Genomic DNA, 18,795 nt, shown 5'->3' with positions numbered 1-18,795 from the left:
GCACTCCTCCCCACGCACGTCTTTACCTGCCGTGTAGCTCTCAGGCTTCAAGAGATGTGGGTGGTAAATTAGGCCGTGCAGTGATCTCTGTAGTGGAAGTGAATCCACTAGGGTGGCATATGCCCTTTTATGACTGTTGAAAGTCCCGCGGGCTGCCACAGTGAAGAACCTACTTAGCATTCGCTTATGCTTTGCAGCAGCAACTCCGAAGATGGGGGGGTTGTTGCTGCAAGCAAACGACACAGGTTCCTGATTTCTCCCTTCGCATTAAGATTATTTGAACATTTTCTTTCCATGGTAATTCAGCGAGAGAAAGCACAGTGACGGTCGATGAGACAGACGGGGCGGAAAGGTGAGTAACTCGAAACTTTCTTTAGAATAAACCATCAGGGATGGACCTTGCCTGCCAACCTCCAAGCAAAGAATCACAGCACATTCCAGACTCACTGGCATGCAGATGCCCCATAACATTCTTTGCTCCGTCAAGTCAGGGTGTTATAGCCTTCTTTCCCTCTTAGGAAAAATACAAATAATAACAGTATGTACAAATATACACTGACTTTTCTGGAAGGAACACAACCAATAATAATGCAGAACACTGCACTGCATTTCAAAAACAATATTCTACAAGGAGGAAGTAATGCATTTCAAAATCTTCAGCCCTCTGAGGTGTTTTTCTTGCGGTTCCTAAACCCATATGATTCCCCGTTGGATTTTACCACCCTGCCATCACCCCTTCCTTGAGTCAAACCCTCGGGCACTTTCACCACCTACATCCAGTTCCATACATTTCCATCACTCAACAAAACACTATACAAGACAACCCTCTGTGCCCGAAGACGCTGGAAAACTTGGATGCACATTTATCTACCCTTCAGCCCTCTTTCACGTGGATCCAGTCTCTGACTTCCAACTCCACGTGATCCCCCTTCGGCAACACAGTGGCTTCTCTTCCTTTCTACACCTCTCCACAGAAATATTCTGGGGTTTCTACCCCTCATGGTCTCAGAGTGGATCTTCTTTGGTAAGCTGTTCGGTGTGGTCTCCTCCATTAATCCCCATTGCACAAAGTTAATAGAAACCCTTCTTCAAAGGTTCTGTTGTATGTCTCGATCAAGCCATTACTCCGGGGTAACAAATAGATAATCGAAGTTCGATGCCTTTCTCAGCCAGAAAACCTAGATTAAACACAATTGCCAGTTACCATGGTCTGTGGCATACAGTCTCTTTTACACAACTCTTCCAAACATTCGATTGCCACCTCCGCTGGGACCTAGTTAGTACCTTTAACCTCCAGCCACTGACACTGATAGCCTGTGACTATTATGGCATACTTTGGATTCTTTTTTAACACTTTATTTGATTTAGACATATCAAAGCATCTTTTTCCATGGAGCATCTGGTTGTTAGTTACTACTGGTGGATATTGTACATTTTTTTTTGTTTTATTGTTTATTGTTGCATACACATGGCACACACTCCTTAATACACTATTCTAAGTCAAGGACAAGCCCAAGCCACAAGTGCCCTGCTCTAATATGGCGTTTGGTGGTGGTCAGTCCTGTATGACCCTCGTGTGCTAGCTGGAAAATGTGTTCTCTCAGAGGTTCAGGCCCAACCAATAGCTCTCCTCTCAACTTAACATCTCCAGAATATATAAGCTCCAAACGGAAAGATTCTGCTCTGTCCGAAGCACGAACCTTTCCAGGCCACCCCTCTGACTGATACTTCTGTACTTCCCTCAACACCTTATCCTCCTGCATGGCTGCCACCCAGTTCTCGTGCGAAATCCACCCCTCTGAAATCTAACCCACCTTTGCAACTAAAAACGTAATTGGTTCACTGTCTAGATCACCCTTCACCTGCAGATTAGACAATGTGCTAGAATTGTTTTCTGGGAACACATTCCATTATTTAAATATATTCTAACAGCCCCAGGAGCCAACATGAAATTCTAGCAGAGGCAGTCTGTCCCATCCCCTTGGTGGTAAAACATCTACCAGAGGGCAACGATCACTGTGAATTACGAACTCAGTGCCCCACACAAGCCTCCTAAAATGTTTTACTCCACACCAACATGCTAGTGCTTCCCTCTTGATTATAGAGTATTTTTTCAGCATCCTTTAAAAGTCAAGGCGCACATGCTAGTGTAGCATCCTTACTTTGAATATATTGCAAAAAAACAGCCCCAGATCTGCGTTGCTGGCATCAGTACTCATAATTGTCCTATCTCTTGTATCAAATGGTTTTAATGCAGGAACCATTGCATTGCTTCCTTTTAATTCACAGAACTCCTCACACTCTCCATACCACTCACATTTCTCATTTGTCAATAACAGTTTCCACATGCACTTCATCCTCTGGGCAAACATTGAGATAAACAGGGAATAATATTCCACAAGGCCCTAGGAAGACTGCAATTGGTTCTACACCTGTTATGAAACTGAACTACACTGATATCCTTTTTCATTTAACCAAAGGCCCAAATACTCAACTCCCTCGAGTCTGATTTTGCATTTATCCTTCTTAATTGTGAACCCTTTGTCATGAGTTTGAGAATCTCCCCAAATATCAAGATGCCATCCTGAAAATAGGTGACGTTGGACATAACTTTGAAAAGGTTGGAAAACGGCTGAAGCTGAAGCCAACCCAAAAGGTATTTGCTCGTACCTATATGCCACTTCAGGTGTGATTAATGATTTAAGTGGCCTAGAACTAGGATGAAGAGATTTTTGATGTTAAGCTGACGGCAAGTCCAAAGCAGGCTCCAAATCTACAGATATCTATGTATGTGAATGGATTCCCGTGCAGAAAGGTGTCTGACCTCTAATCTATGTGGGAGACACTGATGGTTTTATGCAGTGGGGTGTTTATCATTAATCTTAACTGGAGTCATTCTAAGGGTGTTATGCAGAGGGCTGTCGGTCTACATCTCTCTATGTGTGGAAAGGGATTCCTATGCAGAGAGGTGTCTGTCCTCTGACCTCTGTGGGAGTCACCATAAGGGTTTTATGCAGAGGGCTGTTGGTTTACAGCTTTCTACCTGTGGAAAGGGTTTCCTGTACAGAGAGGTGTCTGTCTTCTGGCCCCTGTGAGAGTCACCATGATGGCTTAATGCAGAAGGGTGCTTCTCATCTGATCTCTGTGAGAGTCATTGTGAGGGATTCATGCAGCAGAGTGTCTGTGATTTCATGTGTTTGGCTGTCCTTGTGATTGTTTTATGAAGGGGGTGTCTGCCTACTGTTTTTGGTGGAAGAGGCAGGTTCTTTGCAGAGATGCAGTCCGAGGGTCTAATATTAGCAGAAAGATGAAGTGTTTCTTTAAAAGAGAGGGTTTGTCTCATGTGGTCAGTGGGCGGCGAGATGCATGCACAAAGGTAGTTGGTGCGTAAGTAATGCAAAGGTGCTGAAATACAGGTATTTACGAGGGCAGAATGCGTTTCAGAGTCAGAGAATAAGTGGTGCTGGGATGTTACAAGTATAAATCGGAGTTGCACACAGAAGGGTATATGTACAACGGATTGGCTTAGGGCAGCGCTGCAAGCCTTTTTGCTGCGCTGCCCTATGCTAGTTCGAAAGGGCAGGAATGCACCGCTTTTACAATATACAGTACATTCCTGTCCTGCAGCCGATGCATAATTTGCTTCCTAGCACCAACACAGGCACCCTTGCACTATGGTGCAATGGTGTCTACATTGTTGGCAGGATTGGTTTTGTGCGGAAAGGGCACCTTCCTGCACAAAGACAATCCATGGAGGCTTTTTCCTTTTTCTATTCGTGCTGCAGAATGCATCACACATAGAAAAAGGGAAAAACAAGAAGAAATGCAAATATTTCTACTTGTTGTGCCTGCCCTGTGAAGGTGTACAGTTTTTACGCATTCTCAGGTTTACACATCCTTGTAAATCTCAGAATGAATCAAAACCCATTGATGTTGTGTGGGAAGATCCATTGCAACGTCCATGGTACGCCCCCTAATGCAGTGTGGGCATCACAGCGACTTACACTGCATTACCTTACACCATGTCTACAAGGTCATGAAAAGCCATGCAAAGGAGTCTGCTTGACAAAGCTTTCTTCCATGAGTAGGTGAGACTTACTACTATAAATCAGAAGTAAGTCAGAGGTAAATCATGCCTAGTCACTGAAACATCTTTGTAGATCGGACCTCCTTGGATTTGCTGCAATTCCAGACAATCTCCACATACAGAAGTTGATGAAGGTTTACAGCTGTTCAGGAACGTTTTACAGGTGGTTTTCCACCTTAAAAGCAGTCACTGAGTTATTTCTTTGAAGGGTGGAGCGTTCTTCAGAACTGAAGGGATTAGAGGGAGAAGGGTTTCTCCATGGGTGAAATGTCTCATTAGCAAGCCATATCCGCATGTGCACGCGCAAACCTATACATCTCCGATTGTGTAAGTCTAGTGGCATAGAACACAATGATGTGGCCCCCAGCCACCCTCCCAGCAAAATGTGACGGGAGACCACCCAGACACCAGTATGTTACAAATACTCACAGGCCTCAGGCTGAATGGGTGACCCCGCCCTACGCCAGAGGGGCTGCAGGAGCCTACATTACTCCCCAACAGTTACACATTTGACGACTCCTAGGATGCTATTAGAATCTCAACTTTCCAGGAGTTTCTACTGAATTCTTTGTGAATTCCAGGCACACCATAAATGTGCTAAAATCGTGCACATACAGGTGTGTAAAATACCGGTTTCCCTTCAGTGAGTAGGACCAGTAGAGAGGCATGGATGCTGAGAGGATTTGGAGGTGGGAGGGGTGGAGGAGAGGTCAATCTCGCCCTACCAGACTCCAGGTAATCCTGTAATTTGTTTTTGATGCAGGTCTGTGGGGAGAAGCATCGCTTTGAAAAACTGATGGAATACTTCCGAAATGAGGACAGCAATATCGACTTCATGGTATGAGCGCAAGAGGTTATTGAACCACATCTCTGAGGCCCCCAAGCCCTGAATCTATCTCCTTTTTCTTTCTTTAGTGCCACCCCCTACTCGCTTTCTATCCTTCTCTTCCAGCTCTCTTTCCTCTCTCTTCCTCTCTCTATAGATAGATAGATAGATAGCTAGATAGATAGATACCACTATTCTAAATAATACTTAAACAATTCTGTGCACGTTTTCCTAAAAGAAAATGTTTTTGAAAAAGAACTATGAGGCTGAGTTAAGAAAAATGGCGCAGTACCTAGTGCAGTACCATTTTCCTTGTGCCCCTTAGTGCCCCGCTATCACCGTGTATGCACCGTATTTAAAATACAGCACACCATGGCGCACGGTAGGGGGCAATAGTGTCATTTGTTTTACGCTATTGATTTACTCTACAGGAGTAGCGCCAGAATTTTGGTGCTACTCCTGCAGAGGACCTAGGGGTCAATTATAGATAATGTTATGCCCCCTTTTAACGCCTGCTCTGAGCAGGCGTTAAAAGTGCAGAAAAAAATGGCGCAAGGAAATTTCTTAGATTTCCAAGCACCATTTTTCGGCCCCCCTAACGGGGGAACGTCCCTCTTGCATATAACGTGGCGCAGGCATAATGTGGCGCAAGGATTTACAAAGTGGCACAATGCATGCATGTTCCACTTTGTAAATATGGTGTGCGGAAAATGCCACTTTAGCGTCGCCTTAGCATAAAAAAAATGACGCTATGGTGGCGCTAGAGACTCTTAAATATGCCCCTACATTTTTAATATAATTTTATCATTTATTACACACTACCTACGACTTTATACAAAGTCTATAGTAAGCGATGAGTTGCCGGCCTCCATGGGTATTTTTTCTGCCCACATTTAAAACCCCTTCCTGTTTGTCAACCTTGCCTGAGGGAATACATGGGTGTAAGTATACTGATAGAAGTCCCCTGGGCATGGCCATTGGGCAAGGGGGCATGACTCCTGTCTTTGCTAAAACAGGAGTCATTTCAATGGGGGCTGTGCGTCAAAAAATGGCGCAAGTCTGGTTTGAGCCATGATTTTTGACTCAAACCTGACTTGCACCATTTTTTGACACACAACCCCCATCTTCCCCTATGCCGGCGCTGCCTGGTTTGAGTCATTTTTTTTTACCCTGACCAGCCCACAGTGCCGGCTAACGTCAATCCTTAAATAAGGCGCCTGCCTGGCACGTAGGAATGGCGTTAGCCGGCGGTAAATTGTTTGATGCAAACCAGCGCTGGCGCTGGTTTGCGTCAAAAAGTATAAATATGGCCCTAAGTGTGTTAGTGCCTAATTTTAAAATATGAAATATGCATGTAGGTCTTAACTGCTGGATATTCGAAATCACAAATAAATCTTCCTTTACAATTAGAATTTGTGCCATAATGGTGTAAATCAATGCACTGCTCTGAGGATATTTACTGTTCCATCAGATGAAATCTGATCAGTTTCTCCTTTGTTCTCTTCTCCCTTTTCCCTTATCTCCGCTTTCGTTGTGTGTACATCTCTGGCTAAACAGTGACCTTCAACTCTGATGAGTAAGAGAAATGAGATGGGCAGGAGACAGTAGAAGAAGAGAGAGTTACAGAGAACAATATAGCATAGGGAGAAGGAAGTTAGAGAAAGTGATGGGGTAGAGCCATCAGTGACGTAGGGAGAGAAGATATAGAGAGAAAGGTGAAGTAACCAGAACTAAACAAACAGAGACATAGAAAAAGCAAAGGGTAGGCAGAGAAAGAGAGATTGAGAGGCAGGTAAGGAATTAAAGTCACACAGACAGAGGGAGATATAGCGAGTGGCAAGTGAAAGAGCAGGAAAGGCTTGATGTACAGTGAGTGGTGAAGTAGAGAGGGAGTGTAGGAAGCTGGCTCTCTATATAGTGCAATAAAATGAAGTACACTGTGCACAGAGACCAGTGGATCCACAATTAGTATTGCAGAGGAAAGAGTAGATAGGGCTGGTGCTCTATTTGAGGTAGTATAGGTGAGCAGTTAGGCTTATCAGAGAGTTGTGTTAAGCGTTTGTTGTACTCACAGAGGCAATAAATGAGACACACCCTCAGTGAATAAATCTGAGACCAATTTAGAAAAAATAACATTTGCTTTTACGTTTGCTTTGAACCAAAGAACTTCGTTATAAGGTAAGCAGTTTTTAAAAGATAAATCCTTTGAGTTTAAAAAATCAACACAGTGCAAATTTTCAGTTCAGCAATGTTAACTTATGGGAGGAAAACAATAATGCAAGGCAGTTTTCAATGTAAGTACACAACTTACAAATCCAATCTTCGGGGTTTTAAGTCAACACCAGGCAAGGTTCAAATCAGTACCAAGAGTGCACCCACAGCGGCACAGCGGCAGCCAGGTGCAGAGGTCAAATTCCAGGTTGGGTGCACAATGTTAACAGCTCGAGACTGGGGGGTGAATGAAGATGTGCTACTCACGGGTGAGTAAAGCGCTGTAAGAGGTAAATCTCCTGGGGTTGAGGTAAGCACAGAGGGGCCACAAGGCAGCATCAAACTTACATCTCTGATGGCACAGGGGCTGCCAGGTGCAGAGTGCCAAGACAGCATCAGGTGCCCAATGTTAACCAATGGAAACTGGGGGTAACTGTAGATGCATATCTCACAGGTGAGTAAAGCAGTGTCAGGGGTCGCTGTCTTGGCGTTTAGTTAAACATAGTGGGGGCCATAAGGCAGCATCAAACATACACCCGCAGCAGCATAGGGGAAGCCGGGTGCAGAGTGCCAACACAGCATTGGGCCCCCAATGCAAATCAACGTGGGAGATCACTTTTGGAAAAAACGCTGCAGGCTTGGGCCAGGAGGCTGACCGAAGAAAAGCCAGGTAAGTTCTGATGCTAGGGGATGTAGGGACACTGATGGTCCAGCTCCCCAAGGCTCAGGGGCTCCGGGTGCAGGGGTGTCCTTTGACATCCGGAACAGCTTACCGGGTAGGTCACGGTCAGGGGGAGTCTTCGGTGTGAGGCTGCAGGCTTTGAGGCAGAGTCCATCAGAGGTGAGTCCATGCCGGACTCAGACTCAAAATCACTGGGGAACCTTCACAGGACTGCTAGGCCACTTGGACTCCAGCCGTGGGCGTCGGGTGCAGAGGTGGGTCCGGAGGAGGTTTTCCATTTCCTTCTGGCAGAGTTCTTTTTCTTTCAAAGTTAGTTTCTTTTTGAACAGGTTCGCTGTTCTCAGGAGATCTTTATCAAAGGCAAGCAGTCCTCCCAAAGCTTTGGAGGCCGCTGGGCTGCAGTACCGGTTGTCTCTTGACGCAGGATCGTCGAGAACTGCAGGCAGGCCAGTAGGACTGGGTCCAAGTCAGTTGGTGTCTGCAGTCTTCTCTGCTGATGCAACTCTGTACCGTCTGTTTTTTTTTCATGTCATCAGGAATCTGAGTTCTAGGGTTCAGGGGTGCCACCTAAATACTCAATTTAGGGGAGTTACAGAAAGTGCCAGGCGGTAGCCAGTGGGCTGACCACCTTCAGGGTGGCTACTCCCTGCTTATGACCACATCTGCTGGGAAGTGGGCAAAACCCTAACGTTAGTGGCCTAGGGCCATATGTACAAACACTTTTTCCCATTGACACAGAATGGGGAAAAACCTTTGCTACATCTGGCCCCTAATTCCTTCCAAACAAGATGGAGGATTTTAAAAAGTAGTGTCCACTTCAGCTGTTGCACCTCAGGGGTGGGACTGGCATGAAGTGGGCACTCCTCCTAATTTAACTAATTTTACCGCCCATGCTGTGTGCATTTATTAATAAATCCATCACTGGAATCAGTGTGGGCTTATTATTCTGAGATGCTTGATACCAAACATCCCAGGACCTAGAGAAGCCATCATGTAGCTAGGAAACTCAGAATGACCAGTGTCCAGCACATGCATTTAAAATGGCTTTCCTGTGCACTTACTATGTCTGAGAATCAACAAAGACATAGCAGGGGCATATCTGCTAATGCAGATATGCCCTCACATGTAATATAATGCATCTTGTCTTAGGGCTGTAAGGCCTGCTAGAGGGGTGACATATATATTGCATGCAGTGTTTAGCGGAAAAAGCACACAGGTTGTGTGCAATGTTATGTTTTCAATTTTGGGAGCACCATGTCATGCAGCCTGTAATGGCAGTCTGCATAAGGTTACTGCTGGGTCCTTCAGAGTGGCACAAGTTGTAATGCAGCCCTGAGGGGCCCTCTTCAGTCCCCGTGCCCTAGGTACCAGAGGTACCATTTACTAGGGACTTACAGTGGGCTGAAGGGCCTGGTCACTTGGGGATCAAGTGACCAGGTGTTTTGTTTTAGGGAAGGAACACTGGCACTGGGGACCTGATTAGCAGGAACCCAGTGCACATCTGTCAAAGTTGCATCTAAAACCAGGCAAAAGGTGGGGTGGGGGAAAGAGGGGTACTGCAACCAGAACCCAGTTCCCTTCAGGGAGATATTGGTAAGGTAAAAAGATGAAGAAGCTAGAAAGAGGTAGAGGCAGAGCGATATAGAGGCAAAGAGGAGAAGTAGTGAGACACATCTAGAGGAAGAAGTTAAAGAGAGGGGCAAAATGAGAAGGGGTACACAAAGACAGGTCAGGTAAAGAGATCAGTGAGGCACAGAGAAAATGAGAGATAGTGACGGTAGAAGTTTAGATAGACAGGTGAAGTGTAGTGCGAAAGGGGTGGTTTAGAGGGACTGAGAAGAGGTAGAGAAAGAAAGGAGAAGTTTTCACAAAGCATGGGAGAGCATTGTAGGAAAGAGCGAGGTAGCGTTGAAAAGAAAATGAAGTGCAGAGACAAGATAATGATAAAGAAAAAATTGAGAAAGAGAGATAGTGAAAAAGTTGAGATAGAGGAAACAAGTAGAAAGTTTGGGAGGGGAGGTGAAGAGGTGAGTTAGCAAATGAATATGGAAGTAAATTCAAATTAAGATGTGTAAGGGGTAATAAAGAGGGACAGATGGAGTAAAGAGAGTTAAGGTTGTGACAGAGAAGTTGAGGGACATGTATTGAGAGAGATAGAGATTAGGTAGAGGAATATGAGGTAGAGAGAGTTGAGATAGAGTAAAATGGCCTAAGGTACACAGGCATGTGGAGTTAGTGAAGAAAGAGATGTAAAGGGAGGGTGAGGTACAGACATGGGGCAGAGAGGTAGCAATATAAAGATAGATCCAGAAAGTGGTTGAGAGAGTGATAATGTCATGAAAGAGAGGATACGAGAGTTGTATTGAAAGACGTAGGTTAGACATAGGTGAAGTAGATAGCTGTATTATAGAGGGTAAAGTTGATACGCAGATGTGAGAAAGGTAAAGACAGGAGGGTGATGCGGAAGAGTTGAGGCGAAGTAGGGAGAGAGACATGAGACAGAAAGATTGTGTTTAACTTCATTGCCACCAACTGGCTGAGAGGGTAGATTGGGGTGACTGGGCATGCATGTACAGGTTCTTTTAAGAGCGCATGCCCATATATCAAATTAAAAAATACTTTTTATGCACATCCGTATTACAATTAGAGCAGAATTTCTAACTTTACTGGGTGGTCCCTTGGAAGTTGGCGACCCTGGGCATTTGCCCACTTTACCCATGTTTTAGAACATATCTGCTCTAAAGTGATTGCAGTCATGAGTAGGTCAGGCTGGTCTTCAATGCATGGCATCAGCTTGCTTAAAGCCAGCAGGTAAGCCACTATCTGTTTTTTAAGGCCTATCTTAAACAAATTGAAGGAAGCAGCCATGCGTATCTTTGTTGGGAGGCAGTTCAGATTTTTGTAGGCTTTCCCGAAAATGCGTGCTTCATGGTGGAATTTTCTTATACTTTGAAAGGTCTTGGGTGTCCATATTGAATGCTCATGTGTTATATTTTGGTGTAACTAATTTGCTTCTCCCATGCAGGTGGCTTGCATGCAGTTTATCAACATTGTGGTGCATTCAGTGGAGAATATGAACTTTCGAGTGTTTCTGCAGTATGAGTTCACCTACCTGGGGCTAGACGAGTACCTTGAGGTGAGATAAGAGAAATGTATGTTGTTTCGTTGAGTTCACACAAGGAGGATTTCATATTTATCTATTTAAAGGGCAACTTGCCATCTTGCATCATTAATACATATGGAACACACTTTAAAAGGTCTAATACCCAGGCCACTAGAGTTATGGTGATAACCTCCCTCCAGGTCATTGTGGACAGTGGTTCCAGTCCTGAACATTTGTGTGGTTGCCTACTGCATTGTGGGTGGTCTGGGATCTTGTTTTGCTTTCATTAAACTATTTAGACTAACACACCTGAAATCAGTGACCTGTACAGAAAATGTTAATGACTGCAGACATGGTGTGTAATGAGCTGGAGTGAGGTGGTCACCCTAGGTATATTCACATTAGGAAGGTTGGTTCCTATTTTTGACATTTGTTGGTCATGGAGTCTGGAACAAACCTTAAGCAAAGGTTTTCTTAAAAGGTTTGTTTTTATAACGTTTCTGTATTGGATGTAGCTGTCTGAGTTGAGTTCAGTTATCGCCTACAGCTTTACATAACATGTTTTAAACTAGGCCAGTCACGATCAGTCTTGGAACCTTACTCATGAATTAATCATGTAATTCAAAATTTAGTCTTAAGGTAGCATAACTTCTGCTTTTTATTTTTTTTATTTTCTTCAGAAACTGAAGAACACAGAAAGTGACAAACTACTGGTGCAGATTCAGGCCTATCTGGATAACATCTTCGATGTCGGCACACTGCTGGAGGATACTGAGACGAAGAACGCCATGCTGGAACACATGGAGGACTTACAGGAGCAAATAGCGCAGGTATGTGGAAGAGCTCAGACCCAACATCCACCTGTTTCAAGGAGTATGAGCAGGTAAACAATCACTATTTGCTAGGCATGTTACAGTGAATCTTACATGCTTGCTTCACATCATTGCCCCATATTCATTGTGGCAGTGCCTCTCATTGAGGCAATGCTGCCAAACTCTAGGAGTGGTAAATGGTACATGGAGGACAGAGTGAAACTTTTAGAACTCTGAGGATAAAATTAGATTTACTTCCTCTGTTCATTTCACGAAAGTGTAGTAAGAGGAAGTCTGTGGGGTAGTTCACAATAAATACATGGGTTAATAAGCAGCAGAGGCCAGTATTCCCTCTGATCACCCTAACTCAAGATAACTATATCCTTGACAGGTCCTCTATAATGCATCAGAATATCACAGTATGCCCTTGTTATGGTGCCACAAATAAGTGGTCAGTTGGATTCCAGATGTTTTCTGCAATTGCCTGTACCACATGCAAACTTGGGTCTGGCTTTGCATTGCCTCCCTAAGTATTTTACTGCCCACCTGCATGCCAGCGCAATATCTACTGCGACACACAACCAATGATCTGGTCTTTCCCAGGCTTGGCAAGCCACCGGGTATGTGTATTCCATGCATATATGAGTCTGATTTCCCAAGGGTGAGTAGGCTAGGCAGGGTACTGAATATGACACACAAAATGGACTCAAAACGTGGCCACCCCTCACCACATAATTCTGGAAAAAATACAACTCTGGCATTAGTCATGAGATGTAAACACCTCTGTTGGGAGAGGGGGATTTCTGCATTGCCCATCAGGCAACGCAGGGAGCACAGCTGGTAACAGAGTAAGCAACCAGGCTCTAGGGTTTATGCGAAGGCTTCTTAGGCCAGATTCACTCGCCTTGCTACTGAAAGAATTAGCCTCCACCCAGACAGCCATAGAAAGACACCACTGCACTCTCTGCCTGCCAGAGGATTATATGGGATTCTATGGCTAGACACTTCTTTCAGAGGAATGATTGAATCAACAGCATCCTTCCACCAGCATACACAATCAAGAACAGAGAACAGAGAATACAAGGGTGGTGCTACCCTAGTGTTCTTTTCAGGGCTGCCTTGCTCAGAAATATCGATGTGCATTATTTATCCTTTGACTGGATAGCTGCTTCCTTCTCCAAATAGTTCATTCTTCATAGTAATGGTTTACCGGCCAATCACCATGAATACACATTCGTGAATGAGACGCGGAACTACCTTATCGTTACAATTACTATCAAAGACAATCTGACTACTCGGAGGTTTCAACAGAAAGACGAAAGACAGACAGATAGATTGAATGGCAAATTCATCCAGCACAAATAAAATATACAAAAGGTTAAAACAAGAAATTACAGTATTACCAAAAATAAACAAGATAAAAGCCACATTAACCAAGGCAGTACTCTCTCAAAGCAGATTAGCCGTTTTTACACCATTGACCCAGAGGCTGCCAGGTCTTTCAGTCCAAGTTTTGATTTTTGCTACCTGGGAATCTCCAATTTGAGTGTGACATTGAACGTAGGTTATTTTGAGGGCAGGCAAAGTTAGGGCATTTGGAAAAATACTCAGGAGTTGAGCATGCAAGGCCAGAATAGGAAGAGGACTCTCTTGTTGATCTGTGTTACTCTTACTTGGCTAATTCTGGCTTGTACAAAGATCTATTAGAAGGTCGAATTTTGATAGCTAAAATAATCTTGGCTGATCTGTCTTAAATAGCTTTGAGTAAAGCTATGGCATCCTTAGTGTAATCGTTTGCTTAATATTCAGCAGTGGGCATGTGTTAGAAGGATTCAAGAGACAATTGTCACGTTTCACCAGTGAGAGAATCTGGGGCCCTATGAGCTGCCATGTGAGGGTAGCTGTAGGAGGCTGGCCTGGCTTGTAGTGGGTACCAAAGGTACTTACACCTTGTGCCAGGTCCAGTTATCCATTATTAGTGTAGAAGAGGTGTTTCTAGCTGCTTAGACTGATATAATGTAGCTATGGCAAAGCAGCTTAGGCTGAACTAGGAGACATACAAAGCTCCACTTACATCATATGCACAATATCAGAAGAAAACACAATACACAGAGTTACTAAAAATAAAGGTACTTTATTTTTATGACAATATGCCAAAAGTATCTCAGTGAGTACCCTCAGTAAGAAGGTAAGTACTATACACAAGTTATATGTACACAAACCAAAATTAGATAAGTAAGAGCAAGAAAAGTAATGCAAACAGTGTAGAATTACAATAGGTTGCAATAGGCAAGCATAGGTATAGGGGCAACACAAACCATATACTCCAAAAGTGGAATGCGAACCACAAACGGACCCCAGACCTATGTGAGCTTGTAGAGGGTCGCTGGGACTGTAAGAAAACAGTGAGGGTTAGAAAAATACCCCACCCCAAGACCCTGAAAAGTAGGAGCAAAGTGCACCTACTACCCCCAGAGAGCACAATAGTCGTGATAGGGGAATTCTGCAGGAAGAACACACACCAGCAGTGCACTGACAACAGATTTCCCTACCTGAGTACCTGTAAGACAAGGGGACCAAGTCCAGTAGTTGCGACAGTGTCCAGGGAGGGCAGGAGCCCAGGAAACCCCGGATGAAGGTGCAAGGAAGCTGCCTCTGGTTGGAAGAAGCTTGGAGTTCTGCAAGAAAGAAGAGGACTAGTAACTTCTCCTTTGGAAGACGGATATCCCACGTCGCGATGAAGCTTGCAGAGGTGTTCCCACGCAGAAAGACTGCAAACAAGCCTTGCTAGCTGCAAGGGTCGCGGTGGAGGTTTTTGGGTGCTGCTGAGGACCAGGAAGGACCAGGATGTCGCCTTTTGGAGGAGGAGACAGAGGGGGCGCTCAGCAACTTAGAGAGCCCTCACAGAAGCAGGCAGCACCCTCAGAAGTACCCCAACAGGCACTTAGAAGAAGAATGAACCGGAGTCCACGCGAAGTCACAAAAGGGGTCCCACGATGTCGGAGGACAACTCAGAAGGTTGTGCACTGCAGGACGGAGTGCTGAGGATACAGGCTAGGCTGTGCATGAAGGAAATCCTGGAAGAGTGCACAGGAGCCGGAGCAGCTGCAAATCACGCGGTACACAGCTTTGCAGTCTAGCGTGGGGAGGCAAGGACTTATCTCCACCAAACTTGGACTGAAGAGTCACTGGACTGTGGGAGTCACTTGGACAGAGTTGCTGTGTTCCAGGGACCACGCTCGTCAGGATGAGAGGGGACCCAGAGGACCAGTGATGCAGTCTTTTGGTGCCTGCTTTAGCAGGGGGAAGATTCCGTCGACCCACTGGAGATTTCTTCAGAGCTGCTGGTGCAGGGTGAAGGCAGGCTACCCCCAGAGCATGCACCACCTGGAAGCAGTCGAGAAAGCCGGCAGGATTAGGCGCTACAATGATGCTGGTAGGCGTCTTGCTACTTTGTTGCGGTTTTGCAGGCGTCCTGGAGCAGTCAGCAGTCAGCTGTCAAGCCTTTGGTAGAAGGTGAAGAGGGAGATGCAGAGGAACTCTGGTGAGCTCTTACATTTGTTATCTAAAGAATTCCACAAAGCAAAGACCCTAAATAGCCAGAAAAGGAGGTTTGGCTACCAAGTTAGGAGGATTGGCTACCAAGAGAGGTAAGAGCCTATCAGAAGGAGCCTCTGACGTCACCTGCTGGCACTGGCCACTCAGAGCAGTCCAGTGTGCCCCAACACCTCTGTTTCCAAGATGCCAGAGGTCTGGGACACACTGGAGGAGCTCTGGGCACCTCCCCTGGAAGGTACTGGTCAGGGGAGTGGTCACTCCTCTTTCCTTTGTCTAGTTTCACGCCAGAGCAGGGATGGGGGATCCCTGAACCGGTGTAGACTGGCTTATGCAGAGATGGGCACCATCTGTGCCCATCAAAGCATTTCCAGAGGCTGGGGGAGGCTACTCCTCCCCAGCCCTTCACCCCTATTTCCAAAGGGAGAGGGTGTAACACCCTCTCTCAGAGGAAATCCTTTCTTCTGCCTTCCTGGGCCAGGGCTGCCTGGACCCCAGGAGGGCAGAAACCTGTCTGAGGGGTTGGCAGCAGCAGCAGCTGCAGTGGAGACCCCGGAAAGGCAGTTTGGCAGTACCCGGGTTCTGTGCTAGAGACCCGGGGTATCATGGAATTGTCCCCTCAATACCAGAATGGTATTGGGGGGACAATTCCATGATCTTAGACATGTTACATGGCCATGTTCGGAGTTACCATTGTAACGCTATACATAGGTAGTGACCTATGTATAGTGCACGCATGTAATGGTGTCCCCGCACTCACAAAGTCCGGGGAATTTGCCCTGAACGATGTGGGGGCACCTTGGCTAGTGCCAGGGTGCCCACACACTAAGTACATTTGCACCCAACCTTCACCAGGTGAAGGTTAGACATATAGGTAACTTATAAGTTACTTATGTGCAGTGGTAAATGGCTGTGAAATAACGTGGACGTTATTTCATGCAGGCTGCAGTGGCAGGCCTGTGTAAGAATTTTCAGAGCTCCCTATGGGTGGCAAAAGGAATGCTGCAGCCCATAGGGATCTCCTGGAACCCCAATACCCTGGGTACCCCAGTACCATATACAAGGGAATTATATGGGTGTACCAGTATGCCAATGTGAATTGGTAAATGTAGTCACTAGCCTGTTAGTGACAAATTTGGAAAGCAGAGAGAGTATAACCACTGAGGTTCTGGTTAGCAGAGCCTCAGTGAGACAGGCATCACACAGGGAACACATACAGGCCACAAACTTATGAGCACTGGGGTCCTGGCTAGCAGAATCCCAGTGACACATAACAAACACACTGACAACATAGGGTTTTCACTATGAGCACTGGGCCCTGGCTAGCAGGATCCCAGTGAGACAGTGAAAACACCCTGACATATACTCACAAACAGGTCAAAAGTGGGGATAACAAGGCTAGAAAGAGGCTACCTTCCTACAGTAGCCTGACTCTGATGACCATTCAAAAGATGGAACTGATGGAAGACAACGTTGTCAGCAGCATCAATATACGAAATCAGGAAGAGTTTCATTATCCCTGGCGTACAGTTCACACCGCATGCCATAATTTGCTACTGTATCTGTGTGGCACACCGCATATTAAAGGGACTTGCTTGGAACATAAAACCAATAATAGAATTATTTGAATCACTACTGGGTCTGGGTTTCAATCAACTAATGACCCAGCTAACTTTATCATCCACACACTAGATCTAGTGTTTGTCTATAAAACTGAATCTACAAACATCTCAGACCACCTCTAGGCCCAGATTTGCAACATTCACACGCAGTACAGCTCAGCAGCCAAAAAATCTGTGCTGCATTGCGTGAGAAGAAGAGAGCAGGGCAGCCCCATCTTTACAGAAATATGTCTCTCTCCTCCTCTCTCCCTAGCACCGGTGCTGATTTCAGCTGCCATGCGCCACGCACACTACTTAGTGCCATAGTGCTAGGTATGTGCGTGAGTCTAGCATAGGTTTTGTACTGGAAGGGTAATCTTCCAGGACAAAATACTATGCGTAGATGCACTTTATAAAACTTTTCCTAGTTTTATGTGTGCTGCACAGTGCAGCATGCATGCAAAGTCGGAAAAGAAAGGAGAAATGAAAACATGTCTCCTTTCAATGCCTGCTTTCACATGGCGTTAACTTTTGGTGCAAAACCTTGTCTACTGTCAAAAGGCATGGGTGGTTGCATGGGAACGCCCATGTACTGCCCATGTAACATCCCCTTAGCGCTAAGTAATGAAAAGCAGCCTTCTCGCTGCTTTGCATTCATTTTAGGCATAACCATTGCCCCAAATAAATACACAGATGGCTGAAATAAAGCCTGCTCTGCTTGTTCAGAACTAAAACTGAAATCCTAATGTTTTGTGTATCCGCATTCGTATCCTGCGGATGGCAAGCATGTAATGACCACTTCTCAGGGGACAGTCAGAGGTTGTCGGATGTCGTCTTTCATGACATCTTTTCTTTGCCCCAGATCGATGGAGTGGTAAAAGGTGTCGGTTTTTCCTTAATCCACATGCTGCTTGCTGCAAAATTCACCACTACACTTTCTAACAGTTGCCCACTCCTCCATTCATCTTGAACAATAGTCCGTTATGAGAACATTTGTGAAAATATGGGACCTTTCTATGCATAACAGTGGCTCCCATGGTGAAAGCTCAGGTGATGTCAGCGGTGTTGCACAGTCCGGGTGTGTGCCGGCGAGGTCCTCTCCACCTCCTCTTTAGTGTACGACTGGTTTACTAGCTGTTTCTTCTCCCTATGTCCACTGGATTTGCGTCCTCGACCTCGGATCCTTACAAGCTGCATTGTATTGTAACTCTGATGTAAGTGTTGACTGGCATGTGCTTTCCTATGTACCACCAAAAACTATATAAAGTTCTTAAAAAAAGGTGTCGAGTGCCAGCTGTCTGTGCTGTACAAAAAATCCTCTTTTACATGAAAACTAAAAGATTGGATTTAACCCAAGCCTTGATAGCTGTGCAGCTTGACTACTGAAACATCATTTGCATTTTCCAAAAAAGCACATAGATTGGAGGGGGTAAAGAAGCAGGCTGCTATTCTATGTCTCAGTTACTATGCCTTGTGCAAGAATGGAAGCAACACATGGACTGTCCAACAATATTAAAACCTGCTCAAAATGTAGTTGTATCCTTTGACACCTGTCACACAGTACACCCGTGAGTGACATTGACAGATATTGAACACTCTTCAATAATTGAGGTTTAAGTAAGGTATGCTGGACTCGTTGATACTGCTGCAAACCCTCAGTAACCATGATGACCTAATTCTTGTAGAGGTTGTATTTCCATCAGTTCTGCTCCAGCTATATTGAAATTGTAGGCATCGTTCAGGAGTACGTGAGAGCTCAGGTAAAGAATGTCACATACATCAATTTGTTAGTAAACAGTATGTGCAGCTCCACAAAAAATACTCCTGAAGAAATAACCCGGCAGCGAAACACACATGTTAAACTGCAGCACATTAAAACAGTATAGAGCTCTGAAAGAATCTAAACAGAGACCACGTG

The 18,795-nt window shown here is 45.2% G+C and overlaps 1 protein-coding gene across 1 annotated transcript in view; it reads left to right on the top strand.

Moving 5' to 3' along the window:
* The window catches only part of FMNL1 (formin like 1), a 355,813-nt gene that overhangs the window by 237,838 nt on the left and 99,180 nt on the right, over positions 1 to 18,795 (top strand). The window contains exons 10-12 of the mRNA XM_069237968.1: positions 4,851 to 4,925; positions 10,832 to 10,942; positions 11,590 to 11,739. Of these exons, the coding sequence (XP_069094069.1) occupies positions 4,851 to 4,925; positions 10,832 to 10,942; positions 11,590 to 11,739 (336 nt within the window). The remainder of the gene's footprint in view (positions 1 to 4,850; positions 4,926 to 10,831; positions 10,943 to 11,589; positions 11,740 to 18,795) is intronic.

The sequence above is a fragment of the Pleurodeles waltl genome, chromosome 6, assembly GCF_031143425.1.
Source record: "Pleurodeles waltl isolate 20211129_DDA chromosome 6, aPleWal1.hap1.20221129, whole genome shotgun sequence".
In the NCBI taxonomy this organism is placed as follows: Eukaryota; Metazoa; Chordata; class Amphibia; order Caudata; family Salamandridae; genus Pleurodeles; species Pleurodeles waltl.
The sequence above is the reverse complement of the archived record's forward strand: the minus strand, read 5'-3'. Positions and strand labels throughout refer to the sequence as shown.